The 19,378-nt window shown below is 49.4% G+C and overlaps 1 protein-coding gene across 1 annotated transcript in view; it reads left to right on the top strand.

Moving 5' to 3' along the window:
- The window catches only part of LOC120999300 (nicotinamide N-methyltransferase-like), a 92,202-nt gene that overhangs the window by 57,010 nt on the left and 15,814 nt on the right, over window positions 1–19,378 (top strand). The window contains exon 2 of the mRNA XM_040430183.1: window positions 16,417–16,624. Within this exon, the coding sequence (XP_040286117.1) occupies window positions 16,417–16,624 (208 nt within the window). The remainder of the gene's footprint in view (window positions 1–16,416; window positions 16,625–19,378) is intronic.

The following is a 19,378-nucleotide window of genomic DNA, read 5'->3' on the forward strand; positions in this document are numbered from 1 at the left end:
TTCTTTAATTTGACCGATAATTGCATGATTTTCCTATCTTATGACGTAAAGTCATGATTTTATTAAGGACACGGAGGCGGGTATTGCTATCTCTTTCTTTACTAAAATCATATAGCAGCAAAGAACAAACATATCCATCAAAATGGAAACCATGGCAACCAACTCCTCCCCACTGTGCCAGTATAACAGTCCTGGTCTCTGTCAACTCCTCCTCTTTCTTTGATAATGATAGTCCACTGAAAAACTGAGCGTGACGACCAAAATACTCCATACAACCGAAACCAAACACGACTGTTCAACCGAAGAATGCAACTGGAAACTCAAACGCCATCAGCAGTAGGAAAACTGTAAATTCATCCTATGAAAAGAAAACAAGACAAAAGGTAGAAAACGCCCAAGTAATGAAGTAAAACAATCTTCATCAATGCATCGCAGTGTACATATAGTAACATAACAAGTGAATGCAAACATAATATAAATTCACAATAATCACGTCACAAATCCAGGGGGGAAAATATTGGGAGGGGCAATACTCGCCTCCGTGTCCTTAATAAAATCATGACTTTACGTCATAAGATAGGAAAATCATGCAATTTTATTACATGACACGGAGGCTCCTATTGCGAGTTTAAAGCTGACTTACCACAGAGGAAAAAACATGAACCGTAGGCCGGAAATAGAATTCACGAAATGTAGATACTCGTGACCAATCCGCCAGTCTCATAATGTCCTCCAAACGGGCACCTGCCACAGCCATGGAGGTTGCCGAAGCTCCTCTAGTGGAATGGGCGGTGAAAACCGCGGTATCCACACCTGCCAAGGACATAACCCACTTCACCCAGCGGGCCAGAGTGATCGTGGAGACCGGTTGGAAAGGGCTCCGGTACGACAGAAAAAGCTGGGAACAAGCAGGAGAGCGATAAGGGAGAGTACGCACCTCATACTCCCGGAGGCAAGCCACAGGGCAGAGGGCAGGAGAGTCTGGAAAACACGGATAATAAACGGACCGGATATTAGTCTTGGTGCATCGTGTGATGTTAAACACAACCCCATCAGGAGTGAAAGAACGAGCGTCATAATCCAAAGCGCGGACATCAGACACCCTCTTGCAGGAGATTAAGCAAAATAAAGAAACCAACTTAGCTGAAAGCTGGCGAAGAGAAAGGTCTGTATTTGAAGGCCATGAGGAAAAAAGGGATAGTACAGAGGAGACATCCCACGTAGAGGAGAAACGAGGTCTGGGAGGACGGGAGAGACGGGAACCTCTGAGAAGACGGCAAACTAGAGGATGCTGACCGGCCAGGCTCCCATCAAACCCGTGGTGAAAAGCAGAAATGGCGGAACGGTACAAGTTGATGGTACGGTAAGCCTTACGTTCCTCAAAAAGCGAAGTAAGAAACTGGAGCACATCAGTTACTGGAGCTGATACAGGATCCAGGTGCCCAGCCAGGCACCAATCAGCCCAAGATCTCCAGGCTGACCGATAAGACCGTCTGGTCCCTGGAGCCCATGCCTCGTCCAATAGGCGTCTAGCTGAGTCCGAAATTCCAGCGACGTCCCAGGGTTCCCTGAAATTCTGCACGCCAGAAGATGGAGAGAGCCTTCGAGGACGAGAGGGTGCCCCAGACCCGATGGATCTAACAAGAGGTCCGGGAAGACCGGAAGAAGTAGAGGGCATTGGATCAGACACTCCAGAAGTTGAGGGAACCACGACTGGGTGGTCCAAAACGGGACTATAAGTACGAGTTCTGCGCCCTGATGGCGGGTTAGAGTTGAAACTCGGGGATTCAGTGCAAATGGAGGGAAAGCGTAAGAAATGTGGCTGGACCAATCCTGTAGAAATGCATCTACCGCCTCTGCCTCTGGATCCGGGCGCCAGCTGTAAAACTGCGGAAGTTGGGTGTTCAGTCGAGACGCGAAGAGGTCTAAACAGAAAGGACCCCAACGAGAGGATATGGACGAGAAGACCGCGTTGTCTAATCTCCAATCGCTGGAATCCGACAGAAAACGCGAGCTCCAGTCTACATGGGTATTGTGGAGGCCCGGAATATATTCCGCCGACACCGTGATCTCTCTGGCAAGGCAGAACGTCCAGAAATCCCGCGCCAGGTGGGATAAGGTCGTAGAATGCGTGCCTCCCATGGCATTGACATACCTGACCGCAGAGATGTTGTCCATCCGCAGTCTGATGCAAGCCTTGGCCAGGCCGTTCACGAAACTGCGAACTGCAAAAGACCCCGCCAGCAACTCTAAGGCGTTGATGTGGAGACCGGACTCCTCCACTGACCAGCGACCTCCGGTAGTCACTCCGTTGCAGTAAGCTCCCCAGCCTAGAAGGCTGGCATCCGACTCTACTGTGATATCCGGACGGGGGCGAAATATTGCCTTCCCGTTCCACACTTCCAGGTTGTGGATCCACCACGTCAACTCGTCTCTCGTCTCTTCGTCCAAGGTGATCAAATCCGCATAAGATGCTCCCGACTGGAGGTGTGCAATCTTGAGCCGCTGCATGCCCCGATAATGTAGAGGAGCTGGGAACACTGCCTGGATGGATGAAGAGAGGAGGCCTATGATACGGGCCAGGTGACGTAGGGAGACTTGCGGAAGAGAGAGGGTGTGAAGGAGCTCCTTGCGGATGGCACGCACCTTGGAGGGTGGGAGGCTGAGAGTCTCCGTGGATGAATTGATTGTGAAGCCCAAGAATTCTATGGACTGGGCCGGAGTAAGAGACGACTTCTCCGGATTGAGAAGAAACCCCAATCGCGACAAAAGGTCCATGGAACACTGCAGATGAGTAAGCAGGACGGAAGGGGACTGGACCATGATGAGGATATCGTCCAGATAAATAATCAGGCGAATCCCTCGACTGCGGAGACAGGAAATGACCGGCCGCAGAAGCTTGGTGAAGCACCAAGGGGCCGAAGAGAGTCCGAAAGGCAGACATGTGAACCTCCACACCTCCGAACCCCAGAGGAAACGAAGTAGATCCCTGGATGACTCGGCCACCGGTACTGTCAGGTAGGCATCTTTCAGGTCCAGTTTGACCATCCAGTCCCCGTGGAGCAGCAAATCCCTGAAGAGGTGTATGCCCTCCATATTGAAGTGCCGATACTGCACGAAGGCGTTTAGAGCCCGGAGGTTGATTACGGGTCGCATCTGGCCTCCTTTTTTGGCCACTAGGAACATACTGCTTATGATACCCTCCGTGGATGAGGGAGCCCGCTCTATGGCACCCTTCTGGCATAGCGCTGTCAACTCCTGGTGTAACAGCCGACGCGATGAGGACGGAAGAACTGTAGGATGTGGCGGAGGAATCTGGACCTGAGAGCAAATCAGCTCTATGTGGAACCCCCGAACAGTAGAAAGAACCCATGGGTCGGCAGTGATGGTTGACCAAACATGGGAAAAAAGACGGAGCCTGCCCCCTACCCAAGGAATCAAAGAAGACGCTGGAAGTCGACTTACCAAAAGGGCGTCGGGAAGATGAACCTCTGGCTCCACGGGAACGCCATGAAGATCCTCGGGTGGGGAAGAAGGCGGGCGGCTGCCGGAACTCCTGGGTGGAGGAACGATAAGGGAAGGAGCCTCTACCCGATCCACGGGTCTGATAGTATGAACGGCCGGACAGGCGGCCCCTAGAGCTGCCGGCCCTGTTAGAGACCCGTCCCTGGAAGACGCGTTTCATCGACGTCTGAGCCTTGTCAAGGGCAGTGAAGGCTCCTACAAATCGTGACAGGTCCTTTATGAAGGAATCCCCGAATAGTAATCCCTGGGCCTCTTTACCTGCCTCCGTCAGGGCTAAATTAGAGAGCTTGGGCTCAATCTTAAAAAGAATTGCCTTCTGCCTCTCAATAGAGAGCGAAGTATTAACGTTGCCTGTGAGACACACGGCACGCTGAACCCATCCCCGGAGCTCCTCCGGATCTACCAGCATATTCTGGGTTCTGGCTGACTCAGCCAATTCGAAAATTTTTGTCAGTGGGCCCAATAGGTCCAAAAGCTTGTCCTGACAGGACTTCAAGGCCGACTCAAGGCCCTTTTTTGGGTTCCAGCCCGATTTAGAAAGAAATTGACACATCTTCGGGTCAACTATAGGCGTTTCGCAGACCTTGTTGGGGATAATAGGTCTGGGGCACTCAGCTTTCATCTTATTACGCGCCTCCTTAGAAAGGGGTTGGCGCACCCGGGCTTCCAGATATTTTGCATATGTGAGGACGGGAGCCACTCTGCAGACCTGGGGTGATGTAATGCATTGGGGTCAAATAGGGGCTCACCCGCAGGATCCAAAATCGCAGAGGATTCCAAAGGAACCTCAATGGAAGCAGACCGTGGCGCGACAGATCTTGAGTATGGACCCGGAGGGTCCGAATTCAAAAGATCGTCCTCCTCCAAGTCCTCAAACTCAACAGAGCGATACTGAGCCTCCTCATCTGAGTCGAGTTCAGAACCCGAAACACTATCAGGCTGCGCTCTGGCGCATTTCCATTGCCTCGCCTTTTCTGCCTGGCGGGCATAGGCTCTCTTGTGCGAACGGGGCGCGCCATCCTGAGTGGCTACAATTCCACCAGTCATAACGGTTCTGGAGGCAGATATTAAGTTTTCAGACGGTTGGGACCCCGAAGGTTTGGAGGAGGAAGGGCCAGCCATAAGAGCCTCAGAAATAGAATTAGATATGGCTGAGGACATAGACCCCATAGCAGCCTGGATTGCTGCAGCCACAGAGCGCTGAATTGCTGAAGTCTGTGCATCCACAGACATGGCACCTGAATCTTGGGCATTAGAAAGCACCTCCATAATCTCAGTGGCAGACTCACCCCCACGCATGCTGTCCTTGGACATGGTAACAAATATAGGCAGTACTAAACTGCGCCTAATGCACCTAGCAACTGAATTAAACTGATAATAATCGAATCCCCAAGAAATAGTAACGGACTATGTGGGACTATACCACACGAGCAGGACGCAAGAAGACTCCGGCAGTTCTCTGAGGGGAAACGGCCGAAATCTCACCAAATACCGCGAGATCTCGCCGAGCGCAGAGAGGAGAAAGCGGGGAGACGCGCGAACAGCCGGAGACCTGACTGGGGAAAATGGCGGCCGAAATGCCGCGAGATCTCGGCCGCCAAGAAGAGGAGACAAACGGAGCAGACCAGAGGGGATGGTGAGTGGCAGAACCCACAGAAGAAGCGGCGAAATGGCCGAACAAGGGGAAATTAGGTAAAATAAGCGGCACTAGTAGTAAAAGAAAATACCTCTGGAAAAATACCTAGGGGGAAAATCGAATAAGACCCCAAAATAAAAAAGGGGGGTGGGAGAGCGAGCACCCCACACACCGTAGGCAAGCTACAAGAACCACTAACGATATAATAACAATCAATATAATAATCCAATGGCACAATACTGTAAAGCTCTGCCCACAGAAATAAGAGAGACAACTGTACTTATCTGTGAGAAGAGCAGCAAAGAAAGAGGAGGAGTTGACAGAGACCAGGACTGTTATACTGGCACAGTGGGGAGGAGTTGGTTGCCATGGTTTCCATTTTGATGGATATGTTTGTTCTTTGCTGCTATATGATTTTAGTAAAGAAAGAGATAGCAATAGGAGCCTCCGTGTCATGTAATAAAATTGATTTTCCCGGAGGATCCCGAGTACCAGTCTGAGATGAGAGACATGGGACTCCCAATCAGAAGAGAAAATCAAAATATCGTCCAGATACACGATCATAAATCTGCCGATAAACTCCCTGAAGATATCGTTCATGAAATTCTGAAATTCTAAAAACTGATAATCTTGTAGAAGGCTTGCATAGTAAAGTATCAATTTTTAACACTGAAGACGACAGTATACTACTACAGAGGGATCTGGATAGATTGGAGGCTTGGGCAGATAAGTGGCAGATGAGGTTTAACACTGACAAATGTAAAGTTTTGCACATGGGAAGGAATAATGCAAGTCACCCGTACATACTAAATGGTAAAACACTCGGTAACACTGACATGCAAAAGGATCTAGGAATTTTAATAAACAGCAAAACTAAGCTGCAAAAACCAGTTTCAGGCAGCTGCTGCCAAGGCCAATAAGATAATGGGTTGCATCAAAAGGGGCATAGATGCCCGTGATAAGAACATAGTCATACCACTTTACAAATCGCTAGTCAGACCACACATGGAGTACTGTGTACAGTTCTGGGCTCCTGTAAACAAGGCAGAAATAGCAGAGCTGGAGAGGGTCCAGAGGAGGGCAACTAAAGTAATAACTGGAATGGGGCAACTACAGTACCCTGAAAGAATATCAAAATTAGGGTTATTCACTTTAGAAAAAAGATGACTGAGGGGAGATCTAATTAATACGTATAAATATATCAGGGGTCAGTACAGAGATCTATCCCATCATCTATTTATCCTCAGGACTGTGACTGTGACGAGCTTTTTCTTCCATGTTCACGCCTGTTTACGTTGTAGCGGTCAGAGAAGGGAGAGACCGCAAAGCAGGATTCAAGTACAGTACAGCGGACAAGGAAACTGAAGCAAAAGCCGGCTTTATTAAAGAACCAGAAGTAACTGCCGGAAAATCGGATTAACGGTATAAACAGGTTTACACAGATTACATGAACACGAGTTAGAATAAATGCGTACCACATTATACACATCAGAGTCCAGGCTACACTCAGCTAGTATACTCCTATCTAGCCCTGCTACCCAGGGGACGCTTCTGCAGCGCACTGACTAAGTCCCTGACTCTATAACTAGGGATGAGCGAACCCGAACTGTATAGTTCGGGTTCGTACCGAATTTTGGGGTGTCTGTGACACGGACCCGAACCCGAACATTTTCGTAAAAGTCCGGGTTCGGGTTCGGTGTTCGGCGCTTTCTTGGCGCTTTTTGAAAGGCTGCAAAGCAGCCAATCAACAAGCGTCATACTACTTGCCCCAAGAGGCCATCACAGCCATGCCTACTATTGGCATGGCTGTGATTGGCCAGTGCAGCATGTGACCCAGCCTCTATATAAGCTTGGGTCATGTAGCGCTGCACGTCACTCTGCTCTTACAAGTGTAGGGAGAGGTTGCAGCTGCGACGTTAGGGCGAGATTAGGCAGTGATTCCTCCAAAACACTTAATTCAGTGATCGATCTACAGCTGTGGATCATTGAACTGCTGCTATTCAATTGCTCATTGTTTTTAGGCTGCCCAGAGCGTTTTTCAGTCATTTTTTTCTGGGGTGATCGGCGGCCATTTTATGGCTTGTGGTGCGCCAGCACAATCTGCCACCAAGTCCATTTAACCATCAATAGTGTGGTTATTTTTTTGCTATATCCTACATCAGGGGCAAGCTGCCACCAAGTCTATTTAACCATCAATAGTGTGGTTATTTAAATCAATCCCTAAAAGGGTATATTAGATTCAAGGTGCTGTCACTACCAGAGCTTTGAGACATTCTCACAGCTCTGTTTCTCCACCCCTGTGATGATGTCACTACTAGAGCTTGGAGGAGTTCTCACTGCTCTGTTTCTCCGCCCCTGTGATGAGGTCTTTACTTTCTGTTTCCTTCCTCCCAGCTGTTCCTCCTGCGTTTGATTTCCCTGCCTTTAAATCACCCCTCCTCCTTTGTAGGGTGTGGATTATATTTCTCATTTGAGTTGTAGCTCTTGCTTGAGTATCTTCACTTGTAAGCTATCATTTCACTGGACCTGTGTTCTGCTGCAGCAAGTACTCCGGATATTGCCAGCTGTCTTTGGATCCGTCTTCTCTGCTGCTGCAGCTCCTTCAGCTAAGTGTGCAGACATTGTAGTGTATCTGTTTATTTTCTGACTGGATCCGAGGCGACCACGGTTCCCTCCATATACTGAGCAGGGCACCGGTGGCCGTGCCCCTTCCACTATTGTAGGGGTTACAGTGGTCATCAGTCTTAGGTACGCGGGCATGCCCCGTTCCATCATTTGGATCCGGGCATGTGCTTAGCAGCATAGGGAGAGCTTTGAGGGTCTGACAGGGGTCACCCTTTATCCTCCCTAGTTTGGGTCCGGTCAGTAGCTCTATTTACTGTGTATGCTCTTGTTGCTCACATACAGCCGTGACATTATAATCCACACCCTACAAAGGAGGAGGGGTGATTTAAAGGCAGGGAAATCAAACGCAGGAGGAACAGCTGGGAGGAAGGAAACAGAAAGTAAAGACCTCATCACAGGGGCGGAAAAACAGAGCAGTAAGAACTCCTCCAAGCTCTAGTAGTGACATCATCACAGGGGTGGAGAAACAGAGCTGTGAGAACGTCTCAAAGCTCTGGTAGTGACAGGTGCTGATAGGGTCATTCTCAATAACTTCACACACACGCTACTGTGCATATCCAAGTCTAATTCTGTCCGTAAACGTATACCTGTCACCCAGCGCCTAAATAATAGGCCTCAAATTTATATTCAGCTAAATCTGTCATTACTGCTGTGCCTGTATTAGTGTAATACGGTACCTAAATAGATAGCCAGATAGTGTTAGGTGTCTGTAAAAAAAGGCCTGAATTTGAATTCAATACATTGGGCCAAATAATATTTTTCTTATTGTGGTGAATGGTTACGATGTGGAAAACATCTAGTAATGGACGCGGACATGGTCGTGGTGGTGTTAGTGGACCCTCTGGTGCTGGGAGAGGATGTGGCCGTTCTGCCACAGCCACACGTCCTAGTGTACCAACTACCTCAGGTCCCAGTAGCCGCCAGAATTTACAGGGATATTTGGTGGGGCCCAATGCCGTTCTAAGGATGGTAAGGCCTGAGCAGGTACAGGCATTAGTCAATTGGGTGGCCGACAGTGGATTCAGCACGTTCACATTATCTCCCACCCAGTCTTCTGCAGAAAGCGCACAGATGGCGCATGAAAACCAAGCCCATCAGTCTGTCACATCACCCCCATGCATACCAGGGAAACTGTCTGAGCCTCAAGTTATGCAGCAGTCTCTTATGCTGTTTGAAGACTCTGCTGGCAGGGTTTCCCAAGGGCATCCACCTAGCCCTTCCCCAGCGGTGGAAGACATAGAATGCACTAACGCACAACCACTTATGTTTCCTGATGATGAGGACATGAGAATACCACCTCAGCACGTCTCTGATGATGACGAAACACAGGTGCCAACTGCTGCGTCTTTCTGCAGTGTGCAGACTGAACAGGAGGTCAGGGATGAAGACTATGGAGGGGACGATGAGGTCCTAGACCCCACATGGAATGAAGGTCGTGCCACGGACTTTCACAGTTCGGAGGAAGAGGCAGTGGTGAGACCGAGCCAACAGCGTAGCAAAAGACAAAGAGGGAGCAGTGGGCAAAAGCAGAATACCCGCCGCCAAGAGACTCCGCCTGCTACTGACCGCCGCCATCTGGGACCGAGCACCCCAAAGGCAGCTTCAAGGAGTTCCCTGGCATGGCACTTCTTCAAACAATGTGCTGACGACAAGACCCGAGTGGTTTGCACGTTGTGCCATCAGAGCCTGAAGCGATGCATTAACGTTCTGAACCTTAGCACAACCTGCATGACCAGGCACCTGCATGCAAAGCATGAACTGCAGTGGAGTAAACACCTTAAAAACAAGGAAGTCACTCAGGCTCCCCCTGCTACCTCTTCTGCTGCTACCGCCTCGGCCTCTTCTGCTGCCGCCGCCTCGGCCTCTTCCTCCGCCTCTGGAGGAACGTTGGCACCTGCCGCCCAGCAAACATGGGATGTACCACCAACACCACCACCTGCGTCACCAAGCATCTCAACCATGTCACACGGCAGCGTTCAGCTCTCCATCTCACAAACATTTGAGAGAAAGTGTAAATTCCCACCTAGCCACCCTCGATCCCTGGCCCTGAATGCCAGCATTTCTAAACTACTGGCCTATGAAATGCTGTCATTTAGGCTGGTGGACACACACAGCTTCAAACAGCTCATGTCGCTTGCTGTCCCACAGTATGTTGTTCCCAGCCGGCACTACTTCTCCAAGAGAGCCGTGCCTTCCCTGCACAACCAAGTATCCGATAAAATCAAGTGTGCACTGCGCAACGCCACCTGTGGCAATGTCCACCTAACCCCAGATACGTGGACCAGTAAGCACGGCCAGGGACGCTATATCTCCCTAACTGCACACTGGGTAAATGTAGTGGCGGCTGGGCCCCAGGCGGAGAGCTGTTTGGCGCACGTCCTTCCGCCGCCAAGGATCGCAGGGCAACATTCTTTGCCTCCTGTCTCCTCCTCCTCCTACTCAGCTTCCTCCTCCTCTTCTTCCACCTGCTCATCCAGTCAGCCACACACCTTCACCACCAACTTCAGCACAGCCCAGGGTAAACGTCAGCAGGCCATTCTGAAACTCATATGTTTGGGGGACAGGCCCCACACCGCACAGGAGTTGTGGGGGGGTACAGAACAACAGACCGACGAGTGGTTGCTGCCGGTGAGCCTCAAGACCGGCCTGGTGGTGTGCGATAATGGACGAAATCTCGTTACAGCTCTGGGACTAGCCGGTTTGACGCACATCCCTTGCCTGGCGCATGTGCTGAATTTGGTGGTGCAGAAGTTCATTCACAACTACCCCGAAATGTCAGAGCTGCTGCATAAAGTGCGGGCCGTCTGTTCACGCTTCCGGCGTTCACATCCTGCCGCTGCTCGCCTGTCTGCGCTACAGCGTAACTTCGGCCTTCCCGCTCACCGCCTCATATGCGACGTGCCCACCAGGTGGAACTCCACCTTGAACATGCTGGACAGACTGTGCGAGCAGCAGCAGGCCATAGTGGAGTTTCAGCTGCAGCACGCACGGGTCAGTCGCACTGCGAATCAGACCCACTTCACCACCAATGACTGGGCCTCCATGCGAGACATGTGTGCCCTGTTGCGCTGTTTCGAGTACTCCACCAACATGGCCAGTGGCGATGACGCCGTTATCAGCGTTACAATACCACTTCTATGTCTCCTTGAGAAAACACTTAGGGCGATGATGGAAGAGGAGGTGGCCCAGGAGGAAGAGGAGGAAGAGGGGTCATTTTTAGCACTTTCAGGCCAGTCTCTTCGAAGTGACTCAGAGGGAGGTTTTTTGCAACAGCAGAGGCCAGGTACAAATGTGGCCAGACAGGGCCCACTACTGGAGGATGAGGAGGACGAGGATGAGGAGGAGGTGGAGGAGGATGAGGATGAAGCATGTTCACAGTGGGATGGCACTCAAAGCAGCTCGGGCCCATCACTGGTGCGTGGCTGGGGGGAAACACAGGACAATGACGATACGCCTCCCACAGAGGACAGCTTGTCCTTACCTCTGGGCAGCCTGGCACACATGAGCGACTACATGCTGCAGTGCCTGCGCAACGACAGCAGAGTTGCCCACATTTTAACGTGTGCAGACTACTGGGTTGCCACCCTGCTGGATCCCCGGTACAAAGACAATGTGCCCACCTTACTTCCTACACTGGAGCGTGATAGTAAGATGCGCGAGTACAAGCGCACGTTGGTAGACGCGCTACTGAGAGCATTCCCAAATGTCACAGGGGAACCAGTGGAAGCCCAAGGCGAAGGCAGAGGAGGAGCAAGAGGTCGCCAACGCAGCTGTGTCACGGCCAGCTCCTCTGAGGGCAGGGTTAGCATGGCAGAGATGTGGAAAAGTTTTGTCACCACGCCACAGCTAACTGCACCACCACCTGATACGGAACGTGTTAGCAGGAGGCAACATTTCACTAACATGGTGGAACAGTACCTGTGCACACCCCTCCACGTACTGACTGATGGTTCGGCCCCATTCAACTTCTGGGTCTCCAAATTGTCCACGTGGCCAGAGCTAGCCTTTTATGCCTTGGAGGTGCTGGCCTGCGTTTTGTCTGAACGTGTATTCAGCACGGCAGGGGGCGTCATTACAGACAAACGCAGCCGCCTGTCTACAGCCAATGTGGACAAGCTGACGTTCATAAAAATGAACAAGGCATGGATCCCACAGGACCTGTCCATCCCTTGTGCAGATTAGATATTAACTACCTCCCCTTAACAATATATTATTCTACCCCAGAGCACTTCCTCATTCAATACTATTTTTATTTTCATTTTACCATTATATTGCGGGTCAACCCAAAGTTAAATGAACCTCTCCTCTGTCTGGGTGCCTGGGCCTAAATGTGTGACAGTGGCCTGTTCCAGTGGTGGGTGACGTGAAGCCTGATTCTCTGCTATGACATGAAGACTGATTCTGCGCTGACATAAGGCCAGATTCTCCGTTACGGGACCTCTCTCCTCTGCCTGGGTGCCTGGGCCTAAATGTGTGACAGTGGCCTGTTCCAGTGGTGGGTGACGTGAAGCCTGAATCTCTGCTATGACATGAAGACTGATTCTGCGCTGACATAAGGCCAGATTCTCTGTTACGGGACCTCTCTCCTCTGCCTGGGTGCCTGGGCCTAAATATGTGACAGTGGCCTGTTCCAGTGGTGGGTGACGTGAAGCCTGATTCTCTGCTATGACATAAAAACTGATTCTGTGCTGACATAAGGCCAGATTCTCTGTTACGGAACCTCTCTCCTCTGTCTGGGTGCCGGGGCCTAAATATGTGACAGTGGCCTGTTCCAGTGGTGGGTGACGTGAAGCCTGATTCTCTGCTATGACATGAAGACTGATTCTGTGCTGACATAAGGCCAGATTCTCTGTTACGGGACCTCTCTCCTCTGCCTGGGTGCCTGGGCCTAAATATGTGACAGTGGCCTGTTCCAGTGGTGGGTGACGTGAAGCCTGATTCTCTGCTATGACATGAAGACAGATTCTGTGCTGACATAAGGCCAGATTCTCTGTTACGGGACCTCTCTCCTCTGTCTGGGTGCCGGGGCCCAAATATTTGACAGTGGCCTGTTCCAGTGGTGGGTGACGTGAAGCCTGATTCTCTGCTATGACATGAAGACAGATTCTGTGCTGACATAAGGCCAGATTCTCTGTTACGGGACCTCTCTCCTCTGTCTGGGTGCCTGGGCCTAAATGTGTGACAGTGGCCTGTTCCAGTGGTGGGTGACGTGAAGCCTGATTCTCTGCTATGACATGAAGACTGATTCTGCGCTGACATAAGGCCAGATTCTCTATTACGGGACCTCTCTCCTCTGTCTGGGTGCCGGGGCCTAAATGTGTGACAGTGGCCTGTTCCAGTGGTGGGTGATGTGAAGCCTGATTCTCTGCTATGACATGAAGACTGATTCTGCACTGACATAAGGCCAGATTCTCTGTTACGGGACCTCTCTCCTCTGCCTGGGTGCCTGGGCCTAAATATGTGACAGTGGCCTGTTCCAGTGGTGGGTGACGTGAAGCCTGATTCTCTGCTATTACATAAAAACTGATTCTGTGCTGACATAAGGCCAGATTCTTTGTTACGGTACCTCTCTCCTCTGCCTGGGTGCCTGGGCCTAAATATGTGACAGTGGCCTGTTCCAGTGGTGGGTGACGTGAAGCCTGATTCTCTGCTATGACATGAAGACTTATTCTGTGCTGACATAAGGCCAGATTCTCTGTTACGGGTCCTCTCTCCTCTGCCTGGGTGCCTGGGCCTAAATATGTGACAGTGGCCTGTTCCAGTGGTGGGTGACGTGAAGCCTGATTCTCTGCTATGACATGAAGACTGATTCTGTGCTGACATAAGGCCAGATTCTCTGTTACGGGACCTCTCTCCTCTGCCTGGGTGCCTGGGCCTAAATATGCGACAGTGGCCTGTTCCAGTGGTGGGTGACGTGATGCCTGATTCTCTGCTATGACATGAAGACTGATTCTGTGCTGACATAAGGCCAGATTCTCTGTTACGGGACCTCTCTCCTCTGCCTGGGTGCCTGGGCCTAAATATGTGACAGTGGCCTGTTCCATTGGTGGGTGACGTGAAGCCTGATTCTCTGCTATGACATGAAGACTGATTCTGTGCTGACATAAGGCCAGATTCTCTGTTACGGGACCTCTCTCCTCTGCCTGGGTGCCTGGGCCTAAATATGTTACAGTGGCCTGTTCCAGTGGTGGGTGACGTGAAGCCTGATTCTCTGCTATGACATAAAGACTGATTCTGTGCTGACATAAGGCCAGATTCTCTGTTACGGGACCTCTCTCCTCTGTCTCGGTGCCGGGGCCTAAATATGTGACAGTGGCCTGTTCCAGTGGTGGGTGACGTGAAGCCTGATTCTCTGCTATGACATGAAGACTGATTCTGCGCTGACATGAAGCCAGATTCTCTGCTATGGCATGAAGAGACTGATTCTCTGCTGACATGAAGCCAGATTCTTTGCTATGGCATGAAGAGACTGATTCTCTGCTGACGTGAAGCCAGATTCTCTGCTATGGGACCTCTGTCCAATTTATATTGGTTAATTTTTATTTTTTTTATTTTTATTTTAATTCATTTCCCTATCCACATTTGTATGCAGGGGATTTACCTACATGTTGCTGCCTTTTGCAGCCCTCTAGCTCTTTCCTGGGCTGTTTTACAGCCTTTTAAGTGCCCAAAAGTTCGGGTCCCTATTGACTTCAATGGGGTTCGGGTTCGGGACGAAGTTCGGGTCGGGTTCGGATCCCGAACTCGAACATTTCCGGGAAGTTTGGCCGAACTTCTCGAACCCGAACATCCAGGTATTCGCTCAACTCTACTTATTAGCCATTGTGCGGTGAAGTGCTAAAATTACAGTCCTTTTTGTCGTGTATTAGTGGCAAAAGTAAAATATATTTGCCGTTCAGTGGTTCAGAAGCCTTTAGTGGCGTATATTAGTGGAAAAAGAAAAAATATATTTGCCGGTCAGCGGTGCAGTTATATGTTCTAAAGCCCTTTTTCTCGTGTATTAGCGGAAAAAGAAAAAATATATTTGCCGGTCAGCGGTGCAGTTATATGTTCTAAATCCCTTTTTGTCGTGTATTAGTGGAAAAAGAAAAAAATATATTTGCCGGTCAGTGGTGCAGTTATATGTTGTAAAGCCCCTTTTGTCGTGTATTAGAGGAAAAAATTGCGAAACAGATGCGGACCCATTTTGCGGACGTATGAATGGAAAAGATATCCCTCAAAATGAAAATAAATTTAATTATTAAAGTTAAAGGGGTTCTGCACTTTATTTTAACTGATGATCTATCCTCTGGATAGATCATCAGCCTCTGATCGGTGGGGGCCGACACCAAGGACCCCCACCGATCAGCTGTTTGAGAAGGCAGCGGCGCTCCAGTAGCGGCACGGCCTTCTCACTGTTTACCGCTGGCCCAGTGACGTCACAACTTGTATCAACTAGCGTGGGCTGGGCTAAGCTCCATTCAAGTGAACAGAGCTTTGCCCCGCCCACGCTAGTTGATACTAGTCGTGACGTTACTGGGCCAGCGGTAAACAGCGAGAAGGCCGCGGACCCCCGCCGATCAGATGCTGATGATCTATCCAGAGGATAGATCATCAGTTAAAACAAAGTGCAGAACCCCTTTAAGCAAAAAGCATAGATGTGGTAGGCAATAACAAGTGTTCGGCGGCACTAAATCAGGTGTTCGGCGGCACCAAATCAGAAACCACATGTCCTACCACAATCCGGGGGGTTCCAGTGCACATCCATGAATCCCGTAGGGAAAGCAAAAACCATCTATCCCTGGGCTAGATGATGATGTGGTATTGAAGGACAGGGTGGGCAAATAACTGTCCCTGATATTGCCCTACAGGGGGGTGCTATTCTGGCCCTGATAGCCTAACAACAGACCACCCACCCTGATAAGAGCGACCCCATCCGGAACCTTACCCTATATAAAAATGGCCCTAGTAAGCCCCTAGCCCCTAGGCCCCTGACTTCCAGGTGATCACTATATTGATCTACTGTATGTGTTTTTGACTCATTATAAAAGTATAAGTATATCACACCCCTCTGTGTATCACACATGTAGATAGCACACCTATACTAGTCCTTAAAATGACTTTGTGGCCCTATTAGCTAGCGTTTGGTGTCCGTAACAGCCTGTCCCTGCTCCACACAACAACCTCTCCCTACACTGGCAAAACACTGAATGTAAAATAGCGGCCAGATCAGGTTTATTTATAAGGTAGGGGGTATGTCCATGTGCTGAAATGTCTCAATTGGCTGTCCTGTACCACCTGATGGATGTGTCATGGGTCAAAGTTCTTCATAATGTAAAAGAATATGGCAGGTGCAAATTTCTCCATATGTTCGCATGTTCAGTGAATCGCGAACACGCAAAGTTCGCCGTGAATTGACCACCGGGCGAACCTCAAGTCCATCTCTAATAATAATAATACCAAATCTACAAGAACATTTAAAGATTTTGCTGCTGTCATTTTTGGACATTTGGAAATTCATGTTTGTATATTTTTCTGGAATATAGATGCAATGTAGACACATAGACAGTAAATCATTGTTAATCCACAATATGTTTCAGGTTTTTACAGATATGTTACAAATTTCAATATTTTTAAATTTTTTTCTGCAGGTCATATTAAAGGAGATATCTTGATTGACTTCAGCATTGGTCCCGTGGCTCATCATCTGTATTCATCCTGTGATTTTTTCAAAAACATCATAGTGCTCAAGGTCAGTGACCGATGCATCATGGAGCTGAAAAGATGGGCGGACGCACGTACAGGAGCATTTGATTGGAACCATGCAGCAAAACTTCATGTAGACACAGAAGGAAACAGGTAAAGGATTTGTCCACATATTGGGGGAAACCTACTGTCATTCTCGTAATTTCTACTGCACTAAAGATATGAAGCAGATTTAGAAAATGTTTAGGCAGTATATCTTTATCTACTTTATTCTTGCACTGCTACTCTGTTTCCGTTCAAATTTAGTCAGTGTGGAAGATTTATCAAAGTGGTGTAAAGTAGACCTGGCTTAGTTGCAAATAGCAACCAATCAGATTCTTCCTTTCATTTTTCACAGCTCCTTTGGAAAATGAAAGGTGGAATCTGATTGGTTGCTATTGGCTTTACACCACTTTGATAAATATCCCCCAGTATTCTCACCCATAGGTACCAGCATAACAATGGGTTCTGCTGAAGGGAAGCAATATAACTAGTGTTGAGCAAATCAAAGCATCCGAAGTGGAATTCAATCCCAAGTTTAGGAAAAATTTGATTCGCCATGAATCCAAATTTCCTCTTGCTTCGTGGTAATAAATCTTTTTTTTCTAAAATGGTGTCTGCGGCCAGGATGCTACTGTTGGCCTGACGGTCCTGCGTCAACACATGTAGGAATTTTACACACAACTAGTAGCAAGGCTGAAGATCAGCCTGTGTTTGTGGGAGGGGCGAAGGAGACCTATATAGCGCCGCCTCGCTCTCCCATCATGGACGCCGCGCTCTACCGTGACGTCTCATCACTTCCGGTTCGGGTTCCCAAGCTGCCGCCGTACCCTCGCTGCCGCTCCGTACCTGCCGCCGCTCTAAAAGGTTATACCGCATCTAATCGATCCTCTCGCCTCCGGTAAGCTAAGCGGCGCCTTGAACTGCTCCCCGTCCTAGGAGCCTCAGCGCCATTCTTTCCGCACTTCAGCACGTGTTCTCGCGAGACTGGGCCCGACTCTCCTGCACTGGTCTCCTGGGCAACGCAGGACGCTCAGCTCCACTCCTTCCAGTTGATTGGGTCTCACAGGCTCCGTCTGCTCAACTGCCTGTCAGTTCACAGTTCACATTTCGATCTCAGCCTTCGGTCCATCCATACACTGCACAATCACTACAACTCTGCATCAAACATCACCAAGTGAATTAATGGTCAGGCTTGCTGTTACCTCATAAGGTCTGGCTACCCCTCTTAATGTCTGCTTGGCAACCACTTGCATTCAAATCACAGAACACATCATGCACTCATGTCTGCTTTACATGTCACCCCAATAAGATCTGTTCCCCTGGAGCAATCACTGATCCATCATTCTCTCAGGGGGTTGTCCCATCATTGGTGCAGGCGGCGCACGGACAGGTGGCACATGCCGATCTCCTCATGACGGACTCGGGGTCGGTCCTGCGCCTTAAAAAAAAAAAATATATATATATATATATATATATATATATATAAGCACGCGGCAGATTCATGTATTTATTAAACTCAGTCCAGAGACGCATCGGGCATTTGTCTGCCGCGCGGCAGATTCATGTCATTGTTTTCCTGACACGCATCAGGTCATTTTATGCCACACGGCAGATTTATGCCTTTGATTGTCCTGATACGCATCAGGTTTTATCCGATCGTTTGTATGCCACGCAGCAGATTCATGTCATTTCTTTTTTCCTGACACGCATCAGGTTTTCATCCGGTCATTGCATGCCACAGCAGATTCATGCTTTTGATTGTCCTGATACACATCAGGTTTCTATCCGGTCATTTGTATGCCACGCAGCAGATTCATGTCTTTTATTTTTTCTCCTGACACGCATCAGGTTCATTCGATATTTGGTCTGCCACGCAGCAGTTCATGTTCTATTTTCCTGACACGCATCAGGTTCATTCGATATTTGGTCTGCCACGCAGCAGTTCATGTTCTATTTTCCTGACACGCATCAGGGTCATTCGATATTTGGTCTGCCACGCAGCAGTTCACGTTCTATTTTCCTGACACGCATCAGGTTCATTCGATATTTGGTCTGCCACGCAGCAGTTCATGTTCTATTTTCCTGACACGCATCAGGGTCATTCACTTGTCGACCACCTGACACGCATCAGGTCATTCGTTTCGCTCTCTGGCCTCACATGTATCAGGCACGGTTAAGTTAATTGACAACGCGCGCTCCCGCTCCCTGATCCACGTCAGGTTCTACTTTATCTCCAGCATCTCTCAAGCCTCATCCCATGTTTTTCCAGGGTCATCCCAGAGGTCTATTTGGTTCAAATTTCGCTTAGGTGATTTCATCCAGGTACCAGTCTCAGGTCCCTTTCCATCCAGGTCGTTCCTGTTCCACGGTTTCGTATGCCAAGTCCAGGTAATCTAGGGCAGCTCATCAGGTAATGCCAGATTCAAAAGAACAGCAGCAAGCCAGAGTCCCGCAGGAAACCAGTCACCGGGGCAATGTTCAGGGCCTTTTCCACCTCCCTAGACAATGATCCTTTCGGGCCATATAAAAGCATAGCGATCAAAGCAGCTATGTACCTCTGTCTTTACGGGTTCTTACGGCCCGGGGAATTCACCAGCTCTCCAAGACACGCAGGCCCCACTTTAGATCAATTAGCCTGGCAGCAGACGCATTGCACCCTATCACTCCACTTCACCAAAACTTCTCAAGTGGGACCGCCAGTCAAAATTCGCTACTACCAGACCTTCAATGACTGGTGCCCGGTTGCCATGATCAAAAATCTATTCGCCACTGCAAAGATCCCGCGCCGGGCAGCCCACTTTTCCCTTTCAACTCCAAACATCTCACGGCGTCACAGTTCGTTCACCACATCAGAATCTTAGCTTC

The sequence above is a fragment of the Bufo bufo genome, chromosome 1, assembly GCF_905171765.1.
Source record: "Bufo bufo chromosome 1, aBufBuf1.1, whole genome shotgun sequence".
Classification (NCBI taxonomy): domain Eukaryota; kingdom Metazoa; phylum Chordata; class Amphibia; order Anura; family Bufonidae; genus Bufo; species Bufo bufo.